The sequence below is a fragment of the Mya arenaria genome, chromosome 11, assembly GCF_026914265.1.
Source record: "Mya arenaria isolate MELC-2E11 chromosome 11, ASM2691426v1".
In the NCBI taxonomy this organism is placed as follows: Eukaryota; Metazoa; Mollusca; class Bivalvia; order Myida; family Myidae; genus Mya; species Mya arenaria.
The window spans coordinates 70,680,768-70,694,496 of NC_069132.1; the positions used below are offsets into that span (position 1 = coordinate 70,680,768).

Here is a 13,729-nt window from a genome sequence, read left to right on the forward strand (position 1 = left end):
CTTGTGTGTGTTTTTCAACGAAAATGGATAATGTGTCTATTTCCTTGAAAAATACTAATCAATCCATCCTATTTATACCTTTGATCGTTGTGGCTATTTTGATTAAACTGTCATGGCAGATATTTGTAAACTTATTCAGTGAATCTAGAACTATTTCTAGCGCGCGTACTTAGGGAAATGAGTGCTTTGGTCGCCCAATTTGGACGGTCAGAACAAACACGGATTCTTTGAGTAAACACCTCGCTCTAAGAAGTTATGGAACCTAATTCTCCTGATTTGAAGGTGTTAACAGCGCCTCAATTATACAACATGGATGTGATGAATGGTGGACACTTGAGTGGCCAGCCGGCATTTCCAGGACAACCCTTTAATCAAGGGAAATCCATTCAATTTGAACAGGAAGATCCGTCAACTTACGGCGACTATTCCGACGGCGACGACGAAGGTTTTAGTGCAAACGTACAAAAAACGGGGAAGAAGACGAAAGGACGTGTTAAGATTAAAATGGAGTTCATTGAGAATAAACTGCGAAGATACACGACATTTAGCAAACGAAAAACTGGGATAATGAAAAAGGTATGTCCGCCATTCAATAAACATGCTCGTAGTAGCTTGACCCATATTTGGACATTGTACTACACGCCCAAGGCTTGTTTATTGATCGATCAGCTGTTGTGTGTATTTAATGAAATATAGGCATGCAACCAAATTTTATGACAACTTGCTTCATATTATATTAGATTTAATTCATGAATTATAGATATTATCGTTATAATTGTAATGTTGAGTCATATTGTACCTACTTTAAAAATAATACCAGTATAATTGCTTATGAAAAGTAATGGCTTTAAAATTGAATGATGTAACTATTTTTTGGACTATCACAGTATTAGCTTTTTTTGATTATCACTTGTATTTACGTTAAATACTAAAATCTTAATTGGTCCAAAAATCATAATAAACTTTCAAATAAAATGAATAATTACTCTTTTTTTCTTATTTTTTCCTCTTTTTTTCTCATATTTTTTCCTTTTTTAAAAGCTGAACAGTACAATCCTGACTTATTTCATTCTACCTATTTTGTTCATTTCCAGGCTTATGAACTTTCAACATTGACTGGTACCCAGGTAATGCTACTTGTGGCCAGTGAGACTGGCCATGTTTACACCTTCGCAACCCGCAAACTGCAGCCCATGATAACAAGCGAAAGTGGCAAGGCCCTCATCCAGACCTGCCTAAACTCTCCCGATCCCCCTCCAGCAGGCCCAGGCCAGCAACAGGCAGTTGAGCAGAGGATGAATCCAGGCGGCTTTGAGGAGACTGAATTGACTTATGCTGTGGACGATGAAAATGAGAAGGTAAACATCACGTTAAACATTGATTATCTTCATAAAACTAAATGTAATTGTGTTTTCACTCTTTTGTTGCTTTCCTGTAAGTATTATTTTTCTGTTATTGAATTTTTGTTTTATGATCACTGTATCTAAGACAGTTTACAATTGTGTTTCAAAGTATCTTTTTAGGGGGTAGCCAGTCTAACCTTTAACTTCAGTAGCTATATAAATTGGATGAGAAAGACATTTCTGTTCTGGCTTATCAGCTGAGTGTGCCAAATAAGTTGCACATGTGTTTATGGGTGTAAACAAAGAGGCCATGGAGCAGCCATCAGCTGTTTAATCATTCCCACATGTGGCAGTCCCTGCAGGGGGCACACCATGTTTGTGAGATCTGATCTCCTATAGGAATTGTTCCAAGAAAGGAAAGCATAAGGTTTCTGTTTATATGGTTAGATACAAAGATACTGAAAAACATCATGATTGGCTTAGTGTCATTTACACAATTTATATGGCACATTTCTCTCATGTTTGATGCCATATTCCATTATAATCATTATACTAGGTATTTTCTATCATTTACTCTAAATTTATTGCTTCTTTTTTATTTAATAGGTAACTCTTAGCATTAACATCTTGCCCATTTATCAATACAGTGGCTTGAAAATTTCAGATTTATCCAGAAATTTTAGAAGGTTTGATTTTTTCAGGGGGTGGGGGTGGGTAGTGGGTCTTTGAAGGACTCTGAAGGACTCTGAAATCCTTTTATTTATTGCTGTGATGATTTTTGAGGACTTTGAAATGCCAAAATGTTGTGATGAGATTGATTTTAGAAGATCTCTGGAATTCCTGCAACTATTTTTCGTCAAGGCGCTCTGCCCGTCTCATCCCTCACAGGGTCTCTATCTAGATCCGTCCCTTGACCTCCACCCATAGATGTAGGCTCTTTTTGTGGATTGACAATTATCGGCTGTTAGAACATTTGCACTAGGGCATCTTCTTAAATTGTCGAAGTGAACATTTCATGTCAATTGTAAAGAAACTATGCATAAGTAACACCAAAATGCACCATTTTAGACTAAAGTTAGCATAAACAAATCATGTGGGGACCCCAATACCCCCCTTGCCATATTTAGAGCATATATTGGGTGTTTATGAGGAAGGTGGTGCTCTTGGTATCACCCTTTGCTAAATCTGATAAGCTATGCTAAGTTTTGGGTAATTAACTGCATTAGGTTTGTATTTTTGAATGTTTAGCATCTCTCTCAGCCAAAATGGAATTTTCTACCCGAGTGCCAAAAATGATTAATTTTGCATTTAATCTTAGAAGTATAGTACTCTATCTCCATAGATGAAATGTATTGGTTAGAGGGGTATGTTTATATCCTGCTAAAGCAAGGCAGTATTATGAATTTACAGTTCTGTAGAGGCTAATGTCAGGAGATGCCAAGATTAGTTCTCTAGAAAAAAACCTCATTTCCTACCAGAACCATTGCAGAATCTCATTTCTATGGAATGTTCATTCTTTTGGTTGTTGCCTATACCTGCCTACCTGCTTTCCAGCCTAGAGTTTGCAAATTGTTCTAAAAGGTCATTGTACATACAGCAGCCCTGTATTGTATGGTATTTGGGACAAACTTACAGATAATGGTTTTCTATATGGTATATGGTAAAACATACGCTAAAATATGAAGAAAAAGTATCAATAATAAAAAATAATAAAAAGTTGTATATAAAAGGACCTTATTGGATACATGTTTTGATTTGATTTTAGGTGAACATCTTTTTGTTGTTGATTTTTTTACTTGTTTCTCTCTTCAGTATGTATGCAGTGCTTAAAACTGTTTTGTCTGAATTATCAGAATAAAAGCATGCAAATCAATACACAATGGTCATGTTTATATATGATAATATGTATTTTATGGGAATGGCTTCCATTTGAAATATTTTATCATGTGGCTGGGCTTATAAGCATGTACATATGTTAGTCCAGGATTCAGTAGCTGATGTATGTCTGCTAGGGTGGGAGATGAGGAGGCAGCAGCTTAATTTGGCTGGCTGCCCTTACCTGGAATTTTAGACTGGCACCCAGGTCACAGAACATATTTATTTTGTCATTTATGAAAGATTTTCAGGTTATAAGAACTGAAGTGTAACTAAAAAAAGCAATAACAGTTTTTAATCATACTACACAGATGATTTACCGAAAAAAACAAATTCATGCATGCATTGAAGACTACTCCATCACCCCCATTAACCAGAAACATGAAATTGGATATAACGCTAATTAGTTCTGCCCTTGTAAGATTTGCAACATATATAGCCAGCACCCAGTCTTTTTTCTGTTTTTGAGATAATTTGGATTTCTTGCAAATTCAGAAGAAAGCCTATTGCTTATCAGTTCCAGAAATCAGAGCTGCTGTGTATGAGTATGATAAATGATAAAGTTCCCATGAGTTTTATGGCACCAGTCTGAGAAAAGGCAGTTCTTGATTTGGAACATTCTCTTATGTGTTAGTCAGAGAAAAGTAGTTCCATTCCTAATTCTGTACAAAACATATAGGAAAAGTATAAGCTGTCATGAACAATTGTGGCAGCTGTGTGTAGAAAGTTACAATATATTTGAACCTGTTGCCCTAGATCTGATATGATTAATATTTTATGATTAATTTTTTAAAGAACGTAGACTATATTTACTTAATCCTCAATTTAATAAAAAACCAACTTGTAACATACTTTTTGTCTTACATATCAAAACTCTGCCCTTTTCCCCTCTGACTGGCACCATTTTTAACTAAAATGTATTTTAGTTTTTAAGGTAAAGACAATGCATGTGACATCCATGATGATGTTTTGCATATCATTATTATTTTTTATGTAAATTCAAACTGAATTTGGTCAATTTATTAAACAGTCATTTATTTAAATGAGGATCCTTTCCCTTCTAGTCATTGATGGAGGCTGGTGGCGGTGGTGTGAAACCGGTCTACACAATGACAGCCTCCAGCTCCATGGCCCAAGAGGCGCAGGGTTACATCCAGGCCACAACCCCACCACAGGCGCATACACAATCTAACTTAAGTATGCAACTGCTTAATTGTCTTAAGGATGTTTTATAAGGAATGTTTGGATATTTATTTTTTCTTAATAACCTTAACTGTATTTTAAAAAGAGGAGATCTTACAGTTATTTGATCAGACAAATGCAATTTGCTAATGAAATGTCTTTTGCAAGCCATGCAAAGCAACACTGAACTTAGTTCTGCAAACTAATAATTAAACCAATGTGATATTTAAAATTAACACCTGTAAATGTGGTATAATAAAAACAAACTTTTTATAATAACCATTATACCTCTCATTAATCATTAAATGTTGTAGCAGGCCAGGTAGTGCAAGTGAGCACCCCACAGCCGACCCATGTTAAACCCAGCCCTACCACACAACAGGCGAGCTCCATTGCTGTCCAGCTGCCCGGGCTACCGCCAGGCTTCATACTTCAACCAGGTAATCTTCCTCTCAAATGAAGTTGTATATTTCTGTCTAGGTAATGCTAAGCCAGGGTTTTCTCAGCATAAATTGAAAAGAAGCCTAGCCTTTCAATTTAAGGAAGATATGATTGACCTGTAACACTTTATAGAGGAAAATATGCGAGAAAACTGTAAATGGTCAAAGTAAAACTGATTCTTGTTAGGTTCATTGCTCATCTTTTTCCATTCTTAATTAACAGTATGTTTTTAAGGTATCTGATGTTCTAAAAAGACTGTCATTTCATCTGGCAATAATGTTACTTGTCGATGCATGGTGAACCATATAATTGTGGTATTATTTGTAAGGATATTGCTTACTCAATACTAATCTAATAAGTTAAAGGCCTAGTTTAAAGAATGTTTGGCATGACAATCTCCTGCTAATTGCACTGATGCCACAGTACGAGCCAATTTCCCATTTATTGCTTTATTGTCGCAGGGCCATTTAGGGTTCATTTCTATATACCTTCAAAACCCACGTTACTGCACAGCAGGATATTCAGATCAGACAATTAGGCAATTAGATTAAGATTAATACACAGAGGTTGTGTACAATACACAGATTGGTGGGTGGGAGGGGGGGGGGGAGGGGGTTTCACTTATAGAAGGATTAAACTAGGCCTTTAAATAAATAATCCAACATACATTACAGGTGAAGTTTTGGAAGTTTGTATTTTTTGTCTTTATTTAAACTGAAATCAGAAGCCTAATGACTAGTTTCAAGGTTAAAACTGAGTGTTACTTACAATATATTTATTGTTTACTTATAAGTTTTAGTAATTGCATATTCTTCCTCATCATACTAAACACTTTATAATGTTACTCAAATAATATGGCTAGCCAGGCATCAACATTTAACATGATTGTACATGGGATACCTTCAATTCAGCTATTTGACCAACATAGATAAGATACTTCATTATTTTAACCCTAATTTTATCCTCTGAAAAAGCCTTGTTAGAGTTATGACTGAATAAACAGCCATGTAGCTCCTGAACAGAATGATTAGAGCAAGGGTTCATTTGAGACAGTGGGTAAAATGTATTAACAGGAGTTGAGACTTACAAGAAATAGTTTGTATAAATTATTAAATTTAATGCTAAATAAATGTTGTTGTTGTTGTATAAATTATTAAATGGGAATGTTGTTAGTTCAAAATGAGCATCATACTCGTTGATTGATTTGGTAGCACCCGTCCTCCCTTTTTGCTGTCATTTATGGAAGTATATATATCAGGGATGTTAGTGTGAAGTGAATATATGCATCTTCAGTTATATCCAAAGATCAACAGTTTTCAGGGCTTGAAGTAGTATGTACATTATTACATTTTCAGTCCTTTGTTTCACACTACTTTGTAGGATTGTTGGAAATGCTAGGTCCATCCCAGTTATCGTACACAGCTTGAGAATCAACTGATTTATATTGTTTAAAGGGGCGTTCTTTTTTAAGTGGTTACTGCTACTTGTCAATTAAGGATGCTGTGTAGAGGTTGAGACAAGCTATACTGTATTAAAAAGCATTTTGCATTGTTGAAACTGTGAATCAGTTGGTTGATTTTTTTAAATATCCTTTTTTCTTTTGATTCAATATAGTATATTGTTTTGAATTGCATTTTTTTAATTTGATATTGTTTGTGTGTGTATTTGCAGGCATGTCATTCACAATCCCAGTCCAGACTTCACAGCAGTCTCAGTCCCAATCGTCACAGCAACAGGCCACGTACCGCTTCCCGGGTTCAACACAGCCAGTGATGACCAGTATGTAATTTAAAGCTTTTCCATGCAGTACAGACCATCGCAGTCTGTTTTTTGAAGAATTTGAAAATATTCACATTATTAGCTTTTTCTGTTCACAAGATTCATAATCTTCCCTGCATGGTATGTGTTGTTCAATGAGCTATTTCCTTCATATTTATGCACCCGAAGGTGGGCATATTAAAATTGCACCGGCCGTCTGGTTTTCCATGTCCTGGCTGTAACTCGGTCATGCACTAAGGGATTTTAATATAACTTTGCTCATAATTATGTCACAATTAGGGTTAAAGTATTTTGGAATGCTGCATATAATTGTGCATAAAGAGTACAGATGGTCATTTTTGTGCTGTAATTTGTCATGCACAAAAAAAATCAAAATTACTTTGCACAATTGTTCAGAATATATAGATGGGTGCAAAGCACTCATCCCTGCCTCTTACTGCATCACTCCTCCACACTTGACTGCAGCCATCATGGGGGCCGGCATTTGCTCATAGTCTCATAATATAGCTCTTTGTGGATATAGGCATATTAGTAATTGCATATGCATTTGAAATGAATGGCTTTTTGAGATCATTTATCACTAACACCTCTTGTTTATTAATCTTAAATTGTCATTTTTCATGAATTATTAAACACTTACATGTATAAACGGGCTTACTGGTGTATTTTAGGTGCTTCCCTAGTACAGGCAGACACAAGTCAGAGGTTACAAACCAACGGGACAGCCACTGTCTCACAGCCCACTGTCAGTGTTGTCACACAGAGTAAGTTGGGCTCTTTTTTGCTGCTTCAACCACTTCCCAACCCATACAGTATTTATTAAATAACCTAGCTAATGATGTTAATTAATAGTAACTAGGAAATGCATAAAGTTCATATTCCATTTACTGTCTACCTTAATTCAGTGCCATCCATTTTGAATGGATAATTTGTTTGAGCTTTGTTCTATTATAGTTGATGTGACTTTAAAATTACAATTAACATTACTGTCAGATATTTTTAGTCAGTGTAACATTAAAACATTAACATAACTGTTTGCTATTATGTAGACAGTAAGATAAAAGCTAGTTGGTGTTTCCTCTTCAGGTGGTCAGCAGGCAATGACACCGAGTGTATTTATGTACCAGACACCCCAGGGTATTGTGTATGCCCCGGCCACCGGCACAATGCAGGATAAGACAATCTTCAACTTGCAGCCTTCAACCAATGATAACAATGGTAATAAAGTGTACAAGCCAGCACAATAACATTTTATTGATTTAGTCACTAATGATTTTATATGAGACATTAGTGAAAGTTTGGATTTTTTCCACTCAAATTAAATAAACAATCCAAAGTTCGTGATTCTGAAAATCATTGTGATGATTTTTATTTAACATTTAAACCAATGAAAGTGTAAATTTAATGTATCAGTATAAGATAGCTTTATTTATACTTGCACATGGAAAAGGCCCATTGAGCAAGTGTTCCGATAAGATTGTTAGTCATATTAGATTCTTGGAGCATAATGCACAGACAAGTGCATCAGTGTATAGAACTGTCACAAAGGTTCCCCATTTAACATCCTTCCTGGTAGACAATTAGTATTTCTTTAGAGGTGTGGCGGGGAATCAGACCTGTGACCCCTGGATTGACAGTCAAGTGTATTAACACTAAACTTGGGATCCGCAACAATATATCAGTACATGTTTAACCAATGAAGTGTTAATTTAATATTTCACACTTAAACCAATGAAAATGTAAAACTGTTACCTAGTTGTTACAAGCAAAATGACAAATGGAGTTGAATTCATTAGATTCTTTTGTTAAAAAATCCCCTTGAGGACTGAAGGCAGACTGTCCCTTTTAAGCATCATTTATCTGTGAAGTAATAAGAATATACATGTTGCAATTATGTTATGAAGATATTCTATGCCAAATAATTTCTTTTAATGAAAAATATGAACACTAATTATTGGCCAAAAATGTTTTCCTGTAGATAATGACCATGTTGTATGTACGTGTTTTGCAGGTCAGCAACAACAACAGCCATTCATCATCCCTATCCCCGTCTCCCTTGCCGGATCTCAACAGGTAGGCCATACTCGCATTCTGTTACAAATTGAGCAGCGTTTTGCATACTTAACAATTTAGTCCTTAAAATTCATAATCAAAGTGGTCTTGTGATGTGTAAGCATTATTCGGAACACCTCGGCTATTTTCCATCAAAAAACAACCTCGAATGTAATCTGGTACATCAACAGTTGAAGTAGTTCGTAAAATTTAAATATTATTGTTTATTAATTGTAGTGTTTTAATGTTGTTTTTTTGTATAACTTAATTTAAATTGATTGCCAGTGAAGTGTATAATTAAATAATTGATATCTCAAGATTTGAGTCAACTGCAAAATTGAAATTACTACGTAATCAACTTGCAGCCGAGCCTAGTTAAATGTAAAGATTTCTGATATTGTAAACTGTCCATATACATCCAAGGTTGTTTCGATGGTAAATGGCCGAGGAGTTCCGAATAGTGTTAGCATATTAGAAATAATAATTGAAAGGGAAGCAATGCTTGTACTCTGTTATCAGTTCCTTTAGTAGTTGCCTCCCCTATATTTGTCACTACTTGCACGTACAAATGTATGTGGTTTTTATAGGTGTTACAGTTCTCTCCACCACCTGAGCACCCGATTAAGTCTGAGCTTCCTCTATCACAGCCGACTGGCGCAAAGAAAAGGAAGGTCTGATTGGTTCCCTGCCCCAGGGGGAGGGGCTTCACATGGTGCTATATTGAGCCTTCCCAAGCTTGACAAGTGAGAGGGGAAGGTGATGGTTAATAAGTTGAAGGCCAATCCTGGCACAAGAGTCGGCTAGTGTGCAATGGGATCAAATGTAAATACACGACATAATAAATTATTAATATGTATATTTTGCAAAACAAATGGCTGATGGTTATGCATTAAAACATGTCAAGATGTGTAAATACATTGCTTTGAGTGACATTATAAATGCCATGACCCTAAAGCTACATTGTAACATTTGTATATGAGACTTGTTTTAACACTGCTGCATAAATTAATCTTATTAATCAAGATGCATTACAGTTTTTATTATTTTTTTGCAATATTTAAAACTACTTGATTATGGTGACATGTACCATTGTCCACTTTGGTATTTTGATTTTGTCATAACTTGCAAACAATCAAATTATATTTTTGTACAAGTTGGTTCACACATTTGCAATGAGCACACATATATAAGGCCAACCTTAAAAAAATTCTTGTTTGGAGTAACCCTACCCAGATTTTTTAAGGTGGGTAGGTAGGTAGGTTTTTTTTTTTTTTTTTTTTTTTTTTTTTTTTTCTCCAACGACAACTGGATCTTGTGTACAGTACATTCACTACATAACACTAGTTATTCAAGGCATTGTAATAAACTTTTGAACAACAAACATCTTAACTTCTGATCCTTTAGTAGCTCTCCGGGATTGTTTCATCATTCTCCATTAAAATATCAAATACATCGTACCATGTGAAGTCGACATTGAATTTTCTTACAAAGTTGTTTTTAATTTTTTTATTTAAGTAATTTATTGTCACACAAAACGTAATTTCGTTCGGTTCACGTTCGACAAACTTGCAGTCAGCCATGTTTTCGAAACGCTCATTGCGATCAGAGATAAAAACCGAAGCTCTACGAGTGTGTCTACAAATCGAAAAGAACCGAAACAAAAGAAAAGAGCAGAAACAGAAAATAGTAGTGGAAAGGCGTTGAAAAAAAAAATTCGCGGATCAAAATGCCAAAAAAAATTTTGAGTCGGCAACGATTTTTATGGGTCGGTCGCGTTACTCCAAACAAGAAATTTTTTATTTTAGGCCTAAAGGAAGTCCCTGTCTTTAATATTTCAATGCATGTGAAACTTGAACCAGCGATAACATCTGCTGGCATGGCTACAGCCCACAGTGCTTGTGGTATGTATTTGTTCATACATGCATTTTCATATTGTATTTTACAAATTGGCAAAAACTTATTGCTTTGTTAAATATTATGAGGATTTTACCATTTTAACATTAAATGCTAATACTTGTGGTTTTATAAGCAGTTTATGGTTGTAGATAAAATAGCTATAAAACCTTGCAATCCACTTGCACTTCAATGCTCATTAAATGGGAATAAGATTAAATTTATTGATTGATCTTTAACATTAGGAAAATAGATAAACTTTCCTTTTTGTCTTTAATTTTATGAACGGTTAAATGGATCATTGTGGTACTGTCTGTGTCCGTGCTAGATCTGTTCAAATGTTCATTTTAATAAGTAATCTTGATCAAATGTTGATATAATAATCATTTTCTTTCTTGATATATTTTAGTAATTATGTTTCTGAAAGATCTTTATTAGCTCAAACTAGAAATGATCTGAGCCTTATTTAAACCTACATGTAATGCACGAGTCAAATTTAACCACGGCCTCCCCAGGTCCGGGGAATAGCTGAGACTTTGACTTTCGGTCCAGCCAAGCCCAGGTAAAATCTCCGCCCTGTGAGGAAGAACTGCTTGTAAAATCCCTGCCAAATGCCCCCTCACCCCAGGGAACCTAGGTAATGACCATTCCCCGCTATTTTGGTGTGAAGACAAAACCACCGCTTTCACCCGACACTGCGGGCCACCGGAAAGGTAAAAACACAGCCCATTTCCCCCGCTATCCCCAGTATACCCCCGGATCTGACGGGGCCATGGTTACAATTGACTGGTGCATAAGGGTAACAACCTCTGTTAAGATCAAGATGTAAGGGTTGAGACCTTCTTGTAGGGGTGACATCCCTCCTTTGATACCTACATTTAAGGGTTACAACCCTCATTTGACCTACATGTAAAGGTTAAAATCCTCATTAAAACCTACATGTAAGAGGGTTTTTAACCCCCATTTTAGACCTACATTTAAGGGTTACACCCCTCATTTGGAGTTGGACCTACATGTTATGGTTACAAACCTAATTTGAGACCTTCATGTAGCAGTTACAAACCTCATTTGAGACCTACATTTAAGCGTTACAACCCTCATTCAGACCTACATGTAAAGGTTACAATCCTCATTCAGACCTATATTTAAGGGTTACAACCCTCATTCAGACCTACATGTAAGGGTTACAAGCCTCATTCAGACCTATATTTAAGGGTTACAACCCTCATTCAGACCTACATGTAAAGGTTACAATCCTCATTGAGACCTATATTTAAGGGTTACAACCCTCATTCAGACCTACATGTAAGGGTTACAACCCTTATTTGGACCTACATGTAAGGGTTACAAGCCTCATTCAGACCTACATGTAAAGGTTGCAATCCTCATTGAGACCTATATTTAAGGGTTACAACCCTCATTCAGACCTACATGTAAGGGTTACAAGCCTCATTCAGACCTATATTTAAGCGTTGCAACCCTCATTCAGACCTTCATGTAACAGTTTCAAACCTCATTTGAGACCTACATGTAAGGGTTACAAGCCTCATTCAGACCTACATGTAAGGGTTATAAGCCTCATTCAGACCTTCATGTAAGGGTCACAACCCTCATTAGATCTACCTGGAAGGGTCAAAACCCTCATTGAGACCTACATGTAAGGGTTGCAATCCTCATTAAGGACCTACTTGTAAGAGTTACCACCTTTATTTAGACCTACATGTAAGGTCAACGACCCTCATTAGATCTACTCGGAAGGAATAAAACCCTCATTGAGACCTACATGTAAAGGTTACAATCTTCATTAAGGACCTACTTGTAAGGGTTACCACCTTTATTTAGACCTGAATGTAAGGGTAACAACCCTCATTGAGACCTACATGTAAGGGTTACAACCCTCATTCAGACCTCATTAATTATATTATTATAATCCCATACCTGAAATGACCAGTTTTTAGGGTCCACATATAATTGCTTTGTTAGTTGTTATATACATGTATTATGTTAATGTAATCTGCCAACAAGATGCCTTTTCCATTCAATTCATCGACAGCTTACATTATGTGTAAATGTGCTTGTTTTAATTGACTCTTTTAATGATGTTCATAGTTACATGTATGTTGTTGAGATTCTCCCTGTGCCAACATTTATATATATATTTATGGAGTATGTTTTAATGATTGTTGTATATTGTTTTTTGAGATGATTCATATGACTTGTTAATGTGAATGTTTAGAATTTACTGTTGCAAAAGTGCAATGTCCTAAAATGTGTGTGTTAAGACAACGATTTGAAAGTTCAACCAATTCACTACCAGAACAAGAGGTTTACTGGCTTTTACTGGTCTTGAGTACCATTTATATGTTTTGAATGCTGATAGAAGTGACAGACAGACATACTGATTATATGTATGTATATAAATAGATGTGCATATCTTTTGATATCTTTCGTCCATAAAATCTGAATAGTTTTAATGCAGGCAAAATGGACAAAACATCTAACGTTAAGTGAAATTTCAGCTGTTAAGCTATGTTTGTATTTATTTTCTACACGTGTGACTCTGTTGAAAGGCACATTTAAAGTATGTGTTGACCATTATGTCTGTTATTATTCCTGCCATTCATCATATTTCTTGGGAGCTTAATGGTACATTAATTAGCATTATGTTTCTGGAACTAATGTATTTTTGTATACTACATGATGTCACTATTTTTGTACGAGACCAAATTTGAATAAAATAAAATCCTGAGAAGAATTCCCCATGTTGTTTTACATGTGTCTCAAAACTGTGTCATAACATTCCGTATTTACTAGTTAATATGATTCCTAGAAACAAAATGAACTAAGAATGACCTTGACAGGAGTTCAACACTGGACTATGATACAGTCCTTTTTTCTGCTGAATCTCAGATGCAAGGCAAAGTGAGGTTGATCGTGTGGCGTCGTTGTGGTTTCTGAGAAGTCATAGACGGCAGGCATGATGACCACCAAATTAAAACATCGCTAGGTTTACCACATGACCACAATACATTTTCTCTCTTTAAAGCTGCACTCTCACAGATTGAACGTTTTGACAACTTTTTTATTTTTTGTCGCGGAACGAGCCAATTTTTGCGAAAATCCGTGAAAGCCAGTGATATAAGACTGCCGACAAAAAATCAGAT

At 35.7% G+C, this 13,729-nt stretch overlaps 1 protein-coding gene across 2 annotated transcripts; it reads left to right on the forward strand.

The window, feature by feature from the left end:
- The first annotated feature begins 212 nt into the window (after window positions 1-212).
- LOC128207157 (serum response factor-like) lies at window positions 213-13,322 on the forward strand. 2 transcript variants are annotated; one of them, XM_052909933.1, is made up of 9 exons: window positions 213-576; window positions 1,095-1,358; window positions 4,283-4,415; window positions 4,715-4,840; window positions 6,513-6,620; window positions 7,292-7,384; window positions 7,707-7,838; window positions 8,632-8,693; window positions 9,260-13,322. In XM_052909933.1, the coding sequence occupies exons 1-9, from the start codon at window positions 256-258 to the stop codon at window positions 9,347-9,349; spliced, it is 1,329 nt and encodes a 442-aa protein (XP_052765893.1). In that variant the 5' UTR covers window positions 213-255; the 3' UTR covers window positions 9,350-13,322. The 2 variants fall into 2 exon arrangements, with proteins under 2 accessions (XP_052765893.1, XP_052765894.1); XM_052909934.1 differs by having other exon boundaries at window positions 4,718-4,840.
- Window positions 13,323-13,729: the final 407 nt, after the last annotated feature.